Raw genomic sequence first — 16,313 nt, forward strand, 5'->3', positions numbered from 1 at the left:
AGAAAGTAAAAAAAAAAAAAAAAAAAATTAAGTATACACAAAAACTGAATAAAATAAACAGATCGTAGACAAAATAAACACAGGCCTACTAATATTCATAAATGATAAGACATGAAGGCTAATGTGCTTATTTTTAAGGATTCATTGATGATCACAAAAAAACTTTATTGCATTAGACACTGGATCTGGGTCTGTAATTATTTAACATGCTAAATGTGTTTCAATTTGTCCTTGTATTACAAGTCTGTCTGTGATTATGGGCATTATTACATGTATAAAACAAAGTACTAAGGCAATAAATATTATGTAGCAGTCAAAACATCCCTTTTTACAGCTCTGGAAAGATATCGTTTGGATTCCATTTCTAACTTCACTTTAATTTCATTTCAAATAATTTAAAAATAGCATTAATGTGTAACAAGACAATTCGAGATACTATTCTGAGAGGCAATATTAGGTAAATTCCAAAATCTAAACCATAACCACAAAATCTGTACTGTAACAAAAGAATTTCAGACTTTATTTACCCCAAATTATAAAGAACACTGAGTTTGTTATGCCTGTTCATAGGGCTACACAATTTGGCCACAGTGATGTTTTTAATATGAATAATTAAACTATAAATGTTTAGAAAGGTATAAGGATTTATTATAAAATAATTTCTTATTGAAATCATATTTTTGTCAGAAAACCTTGCATTCACTTAGAGGAAAAACTCTAAGTATAAAAGTATTACAATTCCTATTATTTATTTATTTATTAACCACAAAATAAGGTATTGTAGCCTTAGTGAGTGCACACGTGTAATATAATGTTTCATTCATACAAGAAATCCCTAATGGACAATATGAACAAAGACTTTTTTTTTAACTGATGAAACAGACATATCTGTACTATTTATCTCTGTTCTTCAAGCCATATTCGGTATTTTTATATGAATAAACTAGATGCAACGCAATGATAATCAACAGTCTTTATCACTTTATAGAATATACTATATTAAATAATGATTTTTCCTTTTTTTGTGATGTGAAACCACGTCAGATCACAAAAGAAAGTAATTTCAAACACTCGACTTATGTTATTAAAATGTTCTCTTTAGACAGCAGGTTTACTGAGGTCAATTTGAACGCACAGACTGGTTTTTCCATACGTTTGACACATATACCGCACTGTACAGCTCAGGTGCGTCACCCCAGTTATGTTGACAGAAGGTGCGTGCGGCTTGAAGTTGCGTTGCGCACACCGATCGGTGTATGGCCGCAAGAACGATTTGAAAGCTTGCAGAGCCGTCTGCGCTCTATAGCTCTGGTTTTAAACAAGGATCTTTCTGCGCAGCGCTGCTTCAATTCGAACGCACCTAAAAATCCAAATGACAACCTCGCGACCGCGGGGCCCTCCCCTTAAGACGGGGCCCTAGGCGACTGCCTGTATCGCCTGTTGGATGGGCCGGCACTGAGCATAGCAGTCCAGAACTCAAACTTTAGAGTCAGCAGGGTTGTGAGGCTGCTGGCAATATTTCTGTTAATAATAATCGGATTTGCAGGCTTGTGCAAACACCAGCAAGTAAAACAGTTCACCTTAATGTGCCAAGTATTCTCACCTGCTTAAAAGATTAGTTCACTTCCAGATTAAAAATTTCCTCATAATTAACTAATTAACATAATTAACCCCCATGTCATTCAAGATGTTCTTGCTTTCTTAAAGAAATTAAGGTTTTTGAGGAAAACATTCCAGGATTTTTCTCTACATGGTGGACTTCAATGGTCCAAATTGCAGTTTTAATGCAGCTTCAAACGGCTCTACATGATCCCACCTGAGGAATAAGGATCTTACGTAGTGAAACGATAAGTCATTTTCTACAAAAAAATAAATAAATAAAAATAAAAAAACTATACTTTTTAGCCACAAATGCTCATCCCATCAACAATTTTGATACAGTAGAGGCCAAAATTCGCCACTTGATGCTTTAGACTGTCTTTTGGCACTTATTTTGGGATCCACCTGTTCCTTTCTCTTTCCTCTTTGTTTCTCTCCGGCGATTCATTGCCTTGGCACTTAGTCAGAGGTGAACAGTGTGTGCGTATTTGTCGTTAAGGAAACAACACAGCAAGAATCTGAACGCTAACCCCAACTCACCCTAATTACCGTTAATCAGCTCTCATCATTTCACACTATCCCCTGTTCACCCCACACTAAACTACATTACCCCAAACAACTATGAGTTAGCTCAGCTCACCTCCCATCACCCCCCTCATTACAAATATTGTAGCACATTATGACATTCCTGTGACATAACCAGAATCTGAGTTATTCAAGAGTGGGGCGAGCCAACAAGTTGATGACATTTAATTGACATTGTCAGATTTTTAACTCTTTATTTATTGGTTCTTAAGGTGTTGCTCTTACGTCGGACGTCGTGGCAATGGTCCCCAGGCGATTTCCATTGGGAAGAACTGTGACAAGTTTGGCATTGTCGTACACGAACTTGGACACGTAATCGGCTTTTGGCATGAGCATACACGACCTGATCGTGATGATCATGTGACCATCATTCGAGACAACATCCAACCAGGTACTGCATGAACCATGACTCAAGTCTTTGCGTCCTACAAAGTAACTGCTAGTTCAGCATGACAATACAGTTCCTTGCAAAAGTATTCATACCCCTTAATTTTTTCATGTTTTGTCATGTTGTTGCCGTATGTTAAACTTTAAATTACTTTTTTCCATATCAATCTACACTCCATACACCATAATGTCAAAGCAAAAACAGAAGTGTCACAGCTTTGTAAATGTATTAAAATGAAAAACCTGAAATATGTACATTGCATAAGTATATTCCTTAACTCAGTATTTAGCTGAAGCACCTTTACAGCCTCAAGTCTTTTTGGGTATGAGGCGACAAGTTTTGCACATCAGCATTTGGCAATTATCTGCCATTCTTCACGTCACCTCTTCACCTCTGCCCCTGGATGGGGGCAGACGTACATTTTCAGGTTTCTGCAGAAATATTTGATTGGGTTCAATCCCGGGAGCTCTGGCTGGGCCACTCAAGGACATTTACAGAGTTGTCTAGACTGGGTTTTCATTAAGGCTATATCTATATTTTGCTGTGCTGAGCTTCCCTTCTACTCTGACAAGTCCCTGCCACTCGAAAACAACCTCACAGCGTGAGGCTGTTACCAGTACACTTTACTTTATGGATGGTACTCTGCAGGTGATGAGCAGTGCCTGGTATCCTTCAAGCATGATGCTTGGAATTGATGTTCATCAGACCAACGTATCTTGTTTCTCACAGTCTGATGGTCCTTTAGGTGCTTTTTTGGAAATTTTAATTGTGTTTTCATGTGTCTTCACTGAGAAGAGATTGAGTCTTGCCACACTGCCATAAAGACCGGATTGGTGGAGTGTTGCAGTGATGTTTGTCCTTCTGTAGGTTTCTCCCATCTCCACATATAATCATGGAGCTAAACTACAATGACTCTTGATCACCAGTCTTACAAGAGCTCTTCTTCATCCGTTGCTTAGGAGTCCAGTTCTAGGAAGAGTCCTGGTTATTCCAATCTTCTTCCATTAAGGGTAACAAAGACTACATGCTTCTGTGAACCTTCAGTGCAGCAGATTTTTTCTGAACTCGTCCCCATAGCTGTGCTTTGATGCAATCCTGACACTGAGCTCTATAGACAGTTCTTTTGACCTCAGGGCTTGGTTTTTACTTTTGATATGCATTTTCAGCATTTTTACCTTTTTTCAACCTTTTATTAGGACGTGTGTGCCTTTCCAAATCATACCCATTCAATTGAATTTGCCACAGGTTAACTTCACTCGAAATGTAGTAACATCTACAAGCAATGTGAATGCTCCTGAGCTAAATTTCAACTGTCCCAGTTAAGGGTATGAATACTTATGCAATGCAATAATTTAAGTTTTTTATTAGAGTCACGCCTGTTAGTAAATCAATTCTATATGCTGGCTTTGTAAATGTAGCATATTTGTTTTAATACAAGTGTATATGTGCACGCTCAGGTCAGGAGTATAACTTCATTAAGATGGAACCAGGGGATGTCAACTCTCTTGGTGAGCCGTATGATTTTGACAGCATCATGCATTATGCCAGAAACACTTTCTCCAGGTAAGACTTCTGTCACACAAGTACTTTAATTTCACAGCAAGTACTTTAATTCAGAACTTTCTACACAAATATATATGTTCTCCTTTTGTCTTTCTCTTCCATAGAGGAATGTTTTTGGACACGATTCTTCCCTCTCGTGATGAGAATGGCATCAGGCCTGCTATTGGTCAGAGAACTAGACTCAGCAAAGGAGATATATCCCAAGCCAAGAAGTTATACAGATGTCCAGGTAGGCCTACAGTGTGTAATGGCGCTTTTCCACTGAATGGTACGATTTGGCTCGACCGCTTCAAAGTGGGTGGGTTTATAGATTATCGTTATAGTTGCAATAGTCATTTAAAGCAAGTCTTTTATAAAAGTTGTGCGAACAGGCTGTTTAACGGGTTGTGTCTTGTGTTGTAAATCCAGTGATGACTCTCTCTGACCAATCAGTTATCTGCAGTGTTTACATGTCACATTTTAGTATCTCACTTGAAGCCTCAACCAAGGTGGTACTAATAAAGTACCAGGTTCTAGGTACTGTACACTGTGGAAAACCCCTCAAAAGTGAACTGTAACTGAGCCGTACCATGAGGTGGAAAAGCACCACCAGTGAAAGTTTAAATGATGGAAGACCAAGGGTGTTAACTGCATGAAGATGACCTCACTTTATGTGCAGATAATTACCACTACCCAATTTTGTGCCTTAAATTGCATGAGATCATTTGTTTTCATTACATTCATGATGCACATGTGCTACTTCCAGTGACTCAGTGGGTAGCCACTTCCTTTGTGTAGTTTGCATGTTCTCACCACATTGTCGCGGGCTTCCCCGGATGCTCCGGTTTCTCCCACAATCCAAAGACATGTGGGGTAGGTGAATTGGAGACACTAAATTGCAGCCCTACATAGGACAAATGGGTTGGTGGATAGATGGATGGATGTGCTTTTCACTCAGGAAAGAAAAGAGGGCCACCCTGACATTTTAGGGACAAAGGACATGATAAGACCCTCTCGCTCTACTGCCCGTGTGTGTGTCCATGTTAGTGGCATATAAGTGTGTTATTTTACTGCTGTATTGTGTTGAGTTCATGCACTACTAGTGAGGATATGTATGTGTGTGTGTGTGTGTGTGTGTGTGTGTGTGTGTGTAAATGCGTGACGCATGGCCTACTTCACATTCAAAGACAAAGCTCTCTCTCTTGCACGATATTCACTGTCTGTGAAAAAAATTGTGAACTGAATGCCCACTTTTATTGAACAGTTTGCCAAAAACGAGTAGCTTACCCTGCCAGAGTTAAACATAATATCTGAACAGTTTTTTTTCCCTGCAAGGTAGCTGGAGGGAAAATTATCCAAGAAGGAAATAAGGACAAAAGTATAGTGCAAGTTTTATAAAAGTAGGCCAAATGACTTTTTTTGGTCATTTTTGGCTCTTGACTGTAAAAACACCATTTACTTACACTAGCTTGGACATTATGCCTTACATCTGCTTTTACATTTTGGGTGAAACTGAAAAATAAATGGCCATGGATCAAATGACAAGTGGATTGAATAATAGTAATAATTTAGTAAGTTAATTTTTACAATTTTCATTGTGTGTTTTGGAAACTACTGTTGTACGTCCAAAGTTCTTGTCTTTGCTGTTACATGCAGGTTATGAGTCAAAGTTTCATCTGAAATAGGGGTGACTGTCTCCACCCAAGCCAAAGATAACAGCTTATCTACTGCACAACTTTGCATCGGATTGTGGTGTGACTTGTGACTACGTCTTTATATTTCCTTGAAATTGACACCCAAAAGCACCTCGTACGCAATCACTTTATAATGAACTGTGATGAGAAACAGAGGCCTCTCAGACCAATGTTTGGCCAACCGCTACATCACTAATTGGGAGGAACATTTGGCAAATGCTAGCAGATGATTTGGCTTCTCTTGAACAGAGAATCTGCTCCCCTATCCTGCACTGTTTGGCTCCTGAGATCTCATTAGAACAGTCAATAGGTCTTTGTTACTTCATTGTGTGTGTGTGGATATGTTTCCTGCACTGCTATTTAGCGGTGGCGCTCCGCCACTGCCGAGTATACGGTGCTATGAAACAAGAATTTTTAGCCGAGTTGTGAACATCTTTCTATTGTGTTGTCTTCCAGAGTGCATGAAAAAACAAACACATTGCACGTTCAGTGTAGTCCGATTCATAAGCGAGTGACTCTATTGAGTTGATTCTTGTAATGAATTGAACAGATCAAAAAGACTCAGTCTAACAAATCATTCACTGAATTTCGAGAGGTTACTAAGTTAACATCTAATTAAAGTTACACATTCAGGTTTTTTAATAATAGACGCTCATTAATCATGCTATTGTCTTGGTCACTTTCCAGCATGTGGTGAAACACTACAAGACTCGGTGGGAAATTTCTCATCTCCAGGATATCCTAATGGATACCCATCATATACACACTGTGTATGGAGGATCTCCGTCACACCTGGGGAGAAGGTAAAACACTTCTGTGTATTAAGTGTGTAACTTTACAAAGATTCATTGCATTGCACTGTACCACATTTATCTGTATCTGCAATTTTAAATCCATTTCTTCCTGTAATTGTCTTCACTGTGAGGTTGTAGATAAAGAAATGCTGATCTAATGTGTGAAGTTTGATGTATATGACAGCTGCATGTGTCTGCATGCTCCATTTCAGATAGTGTTGAACTTCACCACTATGGACCTCTACAAGAGCAGCCTGTGCTGGTATGACTACATTGAGGTTCGGGACGGATACTGGAGAAAGGCGCCATTGCTGGGTACGTACATGCTGGTGAATTCACCAGCAACAATTAAGCAATAATTTGTATTACCAATGTAATGCATGCTTATAGGTCACTATTATTTATTGTGTGTGTGTGTGTATGTGTGCAGGTCGATTCTGTGGTGATAAAATTCCAGAAGTGTTGGTCTCTACAGACAGTCGGATGTGGATTGAGTTCCGCAGTAGCAGCAACTGGGTTGGAAAGGGATTCGCAGCAGTCTATGAAGGTGTGTGTGTGTGTGTGTGTGTGTTTGTGTGGTTTATGGATGTGACAATATCAGATTTTCACTACAAGACTCCTGCTCAAAAGATAACAAAATTGTGATGTCCGTTGAAATTTTTTGGGGAAAAAAAACTTTGTGTTTTAGTTTTTTGGCTAATGAATCACACTCAGAATACAAGTGTAGGCAAGTGGAGAGACTTTTTTTCTCAGAATCACAACTTCATTTCTCAGAATTGTGAGGAATAAACTTGCAGTTCTGACTTTTTTTTTTCAAAATTGCAACTTTATTTCTCAGAATTGCGAGATATAAACTCGCAGTTCTGACTTTTTTCATAGAATTGCAACTTTATTTCTTAGAATTGCGAGATATAAACTCACAGCTCTGACTTTTTTCTTAGAATTGCAACTTTATTTCTTAGAATTGTAAGATATAAACTCGCAGTTCTGACGTATTTCTCAGAATTGCGAGATATAAACTCACTGATAAGACTTTTTTCTCAGAATTGCAACTTTATTTCTCAGAATTGCATTATAAACTCACAGTTCTGACTTTTTTCTCAGAATTGCAACTTCATTTCTCAAAATTGCACAATAAAAACTCATCTTCTGACTTTTTTTCTCAGAATCACAACTTCATTTCTCAGAATTGTGAGGAATAAACTTGCAGTTCTGACTTTTTTTTTCAAAATTGCAACTTTATTTCTCAGAATTGCGAGATATAAACTCGCAGTTCTGACTTTTTTCATAGAATTGCAACTTTATTTCTTAGAATTGTAAGATATAAACTCGCAGTTCTGACGTATTTCTCAGAATTGCGAGATATAAACTCACTGATAAGACTTTTTTCTCAGAATTGCAACTTTATTTCTCAGAATTGCATTATAAACTCACAGTTCTGACTTTTTTCTCAGAATTGCAACTTCATTTCTCAAAATTGCACAATAAAAACTCATCTTCTGACTTTTTTTCTCAGAATCACAACTTCATTTCTCAGAATTGTGAGGAATAAACTTGCAGTTCTGACTTTTTTTTTCAAAATTGCAACTTTATTTCTCAGAATTGCGAGATATAAACTCGCAGTTCTGACTTTTTTCATAGAATTGCAACTTTATTTCTTAGAATTGTAAGATATAAACTCGCAGTTCTGACGTATTTCTCAGAATTGCGAGATATAAACTCACTGATAAGACTTTTTTCTCAGAATTGCAACTTTATTTCTCAGAATTGCATTATAAACTCACAGTTCTGACTTTTTTCTCAGAATTGCAACTTCATTTCTTAAAATTGCACAATAAAAACTCATCTTCTGACTTTTTTCTCAGAGTCACGACTTTATTTCTTAGAATTGCGAGATATAAACTCACAGTTCTGACTTTTTTCTTAGAATTGCAACTTTATTTCTTAGAATTGCGTAATAAAAACTCGCAGTTCTGACTTATTTCTCTGAATCGTGAATATTTCTCAGAGTTGCGAGATATAAACTCGCTGTCCTGACTTTTTTCTCAAAATTGCAACTTTATTTGGGTGATAAACTCACAGTTCTGACTTTTTTCTCAGAACTGCGACTTTATTTCTTAGAATTGCGAGATATTAACTTGCAGTTCTGACTCTTTTTTCTCAGAATTGTGACTTTATTTTTTAGAATTGCAAGATATAAACTCGCAGTTCTGACATTTTTCTCAGAATCACAACTTTATTTCTAAGAATTGCAAGATATAAATGTTCAGTTCTGACTTTATAACTCACAGTGAGTTTATATCATGCAATTCTGAGAAAAAAGTTAGAATTGCTGGTTTGTATTACGCAATTCTAAAAGAAAGTCAGAATTGAGATCTAAAGTCGCAATTATCTTTTGGAAACTTTCATAGTTTAAGCACAATGAAAACGGCAGAAATATAAAAAATTTTGATGACAAAGTAAAAGTCTAATTCTCTCTTTGTCTCTTTACTATGTGTCTGGCAGCGATATGTGGAGGTGAGATCAGTAAAGACTCTGGACAGATTCAGTCTCCAAACTACCCAGATGACTACCGTCCATCTAAGGAATGTGTGTGGAGGATCACAGTGTCTGAGGGCTACAGTGTGGGCTTGAGCTTTCAGGTCTTTGAGGTGAGGTTGTTGTCTCCTCTCTTTTAGCTGTATGTAGTTCTGTTTTCACTTTAGCCTTTCTCTATCCTTCTTCTTGTTTAACCATGAAAACAGGTTAGTTGTTGCTATTTACACGTGTGCTGTTTAATGTCACACTTATGTTTCTGTTTATGTCATGCATGCACAGATAGACACACATCTTTGTCAAGTTAAATTTCCTATAAGACTGCAGGAGTGTGAGGCCAGAAGACAGGCATGTTTGAATATTTATCTTAAAATGTCAGAATGTTGTTACAAGTCATACCGTAAGTATGTATGCAGACCATTGTGTGTGTCAGTAGGTCAAAGGTGTTGAATTGTTCCGAGGGAATGAAAACACACTCTCTGCCTTTGCATACACACATTCACACTTGTTTTTGCACGCATACAGTCTATAAGAGCAGGACATGTACCAGACCTAAGAGCCCACTGTAGCATATAACATACACAGAGACGCCTGAAATCCTGTTTTTATTGGATTGTTTCCTAGGCACTAACACCTTAGGTGCCATAGACATGCTAATGCCATTAACACATACTGTATTCTGCCTGTGTTTGTGCAGATTGAGAGGCATGACAGCTGTGCATATGACTACCTAGAAGTCAGAGATGGATTGTCAGAGAACAGCCCTCTGATTGGGCGATTCTGCGGCTATGATAAACCTGAAGACATCCGTTCGACCTCCAACACCCTCTGGATGAAATTTGTCTCTGATGGGACGGTTAATAAAGCAGGCTTTGCTGCAAACTTCTTCAAAGGTACACACACATATAGCAAAATAGTGCTGTTTAGATGGTAATGAGTTGGTACTTAGCCATTCAACTGACGTTACTGTGTGTCTCTATTATTAAAACAGAGGAAGACGAGTGTCTGAAGCCAGATAATGGGGGCTGTGAACAGAGATGTGTTAACACCTTAGGAAGCTTCAAATGCGCCTGTGATCCTGGATACGAACTGGCCCCTGACAAGAAGAGCTGTGAAGGTAAGAGAATGTTTGTGTGTGAGTACACTGCACACAGGTGCATCCGTCTGCCTGACTCAAACATGCTCAGCGGATACTCAAGCCAAACTGAACGGTTCAGGAAAACATCCGCAGTCAACAGGAAAACAACAGGAACAAACAGCACTTAGACCACACTCACTCTGCTCAGAAACCATATGATTTCTGTCATTAATAAAGTACAATGTGTTGTGGTTATGCAAAAATAACACAAAAACCATCAAAGACGTGTGCTAGAGTTTCTTTTTAATTCAAGCCTTGTTTGTCTATATACTGCCAGTGAAGCTTTCACTGTTGTGTTTTTAAAGCTTTGTTCTCATAAGAGTTATTATAGTTAACTAAAACAAAAACCATACATTTTTTATTAATCAAAGAAAAACACACAATTTACTAAATCTTGAACTAAAAATAAAACAGAAAAAAATCTATCACTCTTTTTCTCTTTCAGCTGCATGTGGTGGCTTGCTGACTAAGTTGAATGGCACAATTACTACCCCAGGTTGGCCTAAGGAATACCCTCCCAATAAGAACTGTGTGTGGCAAGTGGTGGCTCCCACTCAGTACCGCATATCCATGCAGTTTGAAACCTTTGAACTCGAGGGAAATGAGGTGAGCCTCTCTAACTGTGTGTGTGCATGTATGTACCAGTATGGGAGAGTGTGTTTTTGTTTGTGTAGGTAGATACACAAACAGACAGACAGAAGGATGGATGTTTATCAGTGTATTATTTGTATATTTTATTTGTGCAGGTGTGCAAGTATGACTATGTCGAGGTGCGAAGCGGTTTGTCGTCAGACTCGAAGCTTCATGGAAAATACTGCGGTACAGAGGTTCCCGAGGTCATTACCTCCCAGTACAACAACATGCGAATCGAGTTCAAATCCGACAACACAGTCTCCAAGAAAGGCTTCAAAGCTCATTTCTTCTCTGGTAAGACCACCGTGTCAGCGCTTTTCATTTGAAATGGAGATTTGGAGGTCTTTAGCTATGTTTTGACACCTCCACCCAAGCTCGCTTGTATACATGAATTTCATAATGTAAATTTCAAAAGCTTTGCTGAGGTAAAAAGCCTCCCTGTTTCTCTCACGCGACTGTATCGTGAGAATTTCTGCGGGGTTGGTTCCTTGTTGGAATCCAAACACTGGATTCTGGATTGAAGCACAGTTATGATTTTAATCTATTTGGATGTGTGAATGTAAACTTAGGCATGTTAATATACATTGACAATGTAGTTTGTAAAATGAAAAGTGCACTGAAACTTTAAATGTGTGTGAATGAGGGCGTTCTCTTCCACAGACAAGCCTGCTCACTGCAAACAACGTCTCTTTATATTTTTGTCCTGCCTGGACGTTGGTAATGATGTGCCAGATTTGATTGGCCAGCAGGTCATGTCAAGGCGTGTTTCAGGTACAGCCTTCTCTCCCTGATTGATTTTTTGGGAATGGATTTGCCCTCACATCTGAGGTGATTTTTAGAATCCATTCATCCTCTTGGAAACTGGGCTCTGTCTCTATGGCAACAAATGTCCCATCCTTTTGGCTCAGCAGCATTTGTTGAACTTGCACGGTAATAAGATTGTGTAACTTTCTTGCAAATGGTTAAATATTTTTTGCAACCATTTTATTCTACTTTCAAGTTTCTTGTCTAGAGAGCTCACAAACTAGTAATAAATGAAACAAGTAATATATGTAGAAGATTTATATGACAGTATTATAATACTCATATGCATTATATACTACAATAGAAAAGAAAATGATATATTACTTTGTGTATAAATATGTTTTTAATATCTGCTGATAATAGATCAGAAGTAAATAGTCCAGTCAGTTCCATGAAACAAGCACATCAATTATGAACAATTCCTCCCCCATGCAGCGAATCCCTGTTTTTATTATTATTTCATAATCTTACACACATGAGATCCAGAATATATGAGAAGACTCAAATTGGTTGGCAATGGTACAAAGAGAAAAATAGGTTTTCTGATTTCAGAAGATGAACCAGATAAACAACAAAATTGTGAGTAAAACTAGATCATTTTTTAAAGAAGGGAATAACAACATTAAACGTAAAAAAAAAGTCACATTTTATTTATCTTTTTGGAATTACATTAGGATTACCCTGTTGAAAAAACAGCATATGCTGGCTAGGTATGTTTTGAAGCATGGTGGCTGGTTTAAGCTGGACCTGAGCTGGCTATAAGCTGATTCTGAGCTCTGGACTATCTTAAACCAGCTTATAACCAACTAAGGACCAGTTTAAATCAGCTCATAACTAACTAACTAAGATGAGGATCAGTTTATAACCAGCTCAGGACTATCTTAAACTAGCTTATTACCAACTAAGGACAAGTTTAAACCAGTTAATGATTAAGTAAGGACCAGCTGGTCCTGATCTCAGGATCATCTTATAACCAGCTCAGGACTATCTTAAACCAGTTTATGACCAACTAAGAACAAGTTTAAACCAGCTCATGACTATCTTAAACTAGCTTATTACCAACTAAGGACAAGTTTAAACCAGTTAATGATTAAGTAAGGACCAGCTGGTCCTGATCTCAGGATCATCTTATAACCAGCTCAGCACTATCTTAAACCAGCTTGTGATCAACTAAGGACCAGCTGGTCCTAAGCTCAGGATCAGTTTATTGCCAGCTCAGGACTATCTTAAACCAGTTTATGACCAACTAGGGACCAGCTGGTCTTGAACTCAGGACCAGCTTAAAACTAGCTCAGGACTATCTTAAACCAGCTCATGACCAACTAAGGACCAGTTTAAACCATCTCATGACTAACTAAGGACCAGTTGGTCTTGAGCTCAGGAACAGTTTATAACCAGCTCAGGGCTATCTTAAACCAACTTATGACAAACTAAGGACCAGCTGGTCCTGAGCTCAAGATCATCTTATAACCAACGCGAGACTATCTTAAACCAGCTTATGACCAACTACAGTAAGGACCAGTCTAAACCAGCTGGTCCTGAGCTCAGTTAATCTAATAACTATACACCCAAATCCATAAGAGACAAACATTTTCTAGCTATATTCATGTTTAAAAAAATCACATAACTTATTGTGCTTATTATATTAAAATGAAACACAAGCAGGGTCTGCTTTTTTTATGATTCATCTGTTTGTCTTTGGATCTTCTGGATATATTTGCACTGCACAAATGAACGTCTAGCGCACACACAAATGGTGAGTGAGTCCCGCTGTATCTGGGTGAGAGAGAGAATAAGCTTAACTCTCAATGAGTTATATTAGCGTCACTTTCATTGTCTGGAAGTCCCTGAGGTTGGATTTTTGCTGGCCCAGTGCCGGCAGACTTAGGGAGGTCCCCAGAGCTCTCCCACACACTCCTAATCTGTATGAGTGTGTACTGAGCCGAATGAGAGCGCTGAACTGGAAATAGTGAAAGAGCTGATTCATTTCTTGTATATGCACAGTTAAGAAGCAAGATTTTGCTACAGCTGACCTTAAAAATGATTTTTTGGATTAGGGTTGATTTTTAAGAAGCACACTTAATCTCCTCAACTGTGGCATTTTTTGATCAAGCATTCATTTATTAGCAAAAATAAGGATCTTTTGTACAGAAAGGGCGCTATTCACTGTGTCATGTGCACACTAACAGCAGGAAATGGTTTAAGACATAATACATGCTTTGAAAACAGCATTCATTATGAAAAATGTGTGGTAACCCACAAAGACTTGGGTCTCTTTAGGTCTCTCTCCATCTGTCATTCGTTGTGTTTGTAAGATGAATATGCTGGTGGTTTTGAGCAGCGGTTGAAGTGTGATAATTAGCTAAACCTGAGACTTCCAGGGAAATAACAGCTTTCATGAGGCTCCTGACTCATGGGACACCGGGGGCGTAGAGATGCGCAAAGGGAAAAAAACAACATAAGGAATCATTGACTGTTTCTGAACTTGCAACCATTAAGCGACACATTTAGTTTGCACTTATCAGACTAACAGACTAAATATTCTATCACTTCTTCATAGCTTAGCACATACAGTATGATTCTCTCCTGCCTTCCTTGTTTTAAAAGGGGAAAATCGAGCAGTTGTGCCCAACGATATCTCGGGTTATTTGCAAGCGTGTTGTTTTTGTGCCCAATTAACAGGAATTATGCAAATCAGATAATGGTACATGTATAATAAATGCATCTATAATGAGGATAATTTACATAGAATGAAGGTGTGTTTGTGCTAGAAAAATGACAGTTGCTTTATTTACGTTTGGTATTACTCCGTTACAGAAGGAGATGCAAGTTTGTGCTGAAACATCACAGATAAATATGACATTCCTTTTAAGTGAATTTACCTATCAATCTTTTGTCTTTTCTCAGTTCTTCTTAAGATTTTCCTCCTTCTCTTTTGGCTAATGAACTGCTACAGGCATGTAACCTCAGTCACTCACTGTAATTGCTCTTAACAGAAAAATAAATAACAAAATCAGACTCCAGATGTCAGAATTATTATCATTACACTCTCAGAAGTCATCTCATACACAGATTTCATATCTCAATTAAAGGAATTGGTTGGATCTTCTTTCTGTTTCAAATGACCTAACAATTTATCGCCCTCTTCTTCTTTTGTTACAGATAAAGATGAATGTTCAAAGGATAACGGTGGATGCCAGCATGAGTGTATCAACACTATTGGCAGCTATGTGTGCCAGTGCCGCAACGGCTTTATTCTGCATGAGAACAAACACGACTGCAAGGAAGGTATGTACAAGCACTCGCAAAAGAATAATAGTGGCTAGAAAAAGATAAGTGAGGGTAGTCATCTAGCGGTGGTGCTTCTAGCGTGTGTAAGCATGTTGATTCATACTACATTCTGCTGAGGACAAGCAAAAGCCCACAAATAACAAAAAAAAACATGCATCTTTCTTCTCAGCATTTAAGATGCAGAGTAATGTATTTTTTGTGCTGGTCCTTTGGCAGGTTTTTCTCTTTTTGTCTGTGTTTTGGCAATTAAGATTTTACTCTGATATCAATTTCAATCTGATCTTAACATTTCAACGTGGATTATTGTGTGAACCTGTCACAATATAATGCAGGCTTTGAAGAAATGTAGTTACGAAGAATAGGGCAGTTACACTGGTGCACAACAAAGCATAGTTGATAATTTCTCATCCGAAGAGGCAGTTTACGCAGGGGTCTTAAAGGCATAGAAGCAAAAAAACAACCCTGTTTATCGTCAGAGTGAGATAAAATTAGGACAGACAAACTTTTAAAACATGTAATCTAATAATTTGATGATAAAACTAAATGTTTATGCTATAGATTGTTAGAGCTGCATTATAAATACAACAAATGAGGTGACTGAACTTAATGCGTTAAAGCAAACTGCAAACTGTAAAACAGTTGTCCGCTGAATCTTTGCACATGTTGAAGCATTTAGATGGTCTGTTATAGTCAAACAGTGACTACGTTTACATGGACACCAGTAATCTAATTAATGACCTTATTCTGAATAAGACAATAATATGATTAAGCTGTTTACATGAGTTGCTTTTAGAATATTCCTTTCATGTTGCCGTTTTACATGTTATAGTACATAGATCGATTAATGACACACATCATTAGATCAGTTCATCTTCGTTATAGACTTTTGGATGTTTCGGTTTTAATTTTACAAAAGCTTGAAGTGGCTCTGGACATATGCAACCATTTTTTTTAGAATGTGTGAGTTAAAATTTGCCGTGGTCGCATTTGTGCGAGTGCATGCTGTGCTGCTCCAAAGCGTCTGCTCCATACAGCGAGCGTTTCAGAGCCAGTCAGTTTTTAGGGGGAAAAAAAAAAAACACACGCAAGTCGAAAGCCAGTTTAGTTTTACTTTTTTTTTTTTTTTTTTTTTTTTTTTTTTTCATTTTGAAAACCCTGTTATCTTTGCCGTTTACCTCACATTACGCTTTAGAGGCTTTCTTTTATTTATTTTTTATTAATTGATTTGATTGCTCAGTGTTTGCGTGCCCTGTAATAAATTGTTTAGTCGGCATATAACACAGCATGTGATGGAGTCCATGCCTCGTCTT

At 37.8% G+C, this 16,313-nt stretch overlaps 1 protein-coding gene across 2 annotated transcripts in view; it reads left to right on the top strand.

Annotated features, from left to right (window-relative positions):
• tll1 (tolloid-like 1) overlaps positions 1-16,313 on the top strand; it is a 53,751-nt gene that overhangs the window by 24,608 nt on the left and 12,830 nt on the right. For both annotated transcript variants that reach the window (XM_073841869.1, XM_073841868.1), the window contains exons 6-17: positions 2,397-2,575; positions 4,030-4,135; positions 4,240-4,364; positions 6,496-6,611; positions 6,815-6,917; positions 7,033-7,149; positions 9,108-9,253; positions 9,835-10,030; positions 10,129-10,254; positions 10,721-10,881; positions 11,022-11,202; positions 14,875-15,000. In XM_073841869.1, the coding sequence (XP_073697970.1) occupies positions 2,397-2,575; positions 4,030-4,135; positions 4,240-4,364; positions 6,496-6,611; positions 6,815-6,917; positions 7,033-7,149; positions 9,108-9,253; positions 9,835-10,030; positions 10,129-10,254; positions 10,721-10,881; positions 11,022-11,202; positions 14,875-15,000 (1,682 nt within the window). The remainder of the gene's footprint in view (positions 1-2,396; positions 2,576-4,029; positions 4,136-4,239; positions 4,365-6,495; positions 6,612-6,814; positions 6,918-7,032; positions 7,150-9,107; positions 9,254-9,834; positions 10,031-10,128; positions 10,255-10,720; positions 10,882-11,021; positions 11,203-14,874; positions 15,001-16,313) is intronic.

Source organism: Garra rufa, chromosome 6, assembly GCF_049309525.1.
Source record: "Garra rufa chromosome 6, GarRuf1.0, whole genome shotgun sequence".
NCBI classification, from domain to species: Eukaryota; Metazoa; Chordata; class Actinopteri; order Cypriniformes; family Cyprinidae; genus Garra; species Garra rufa.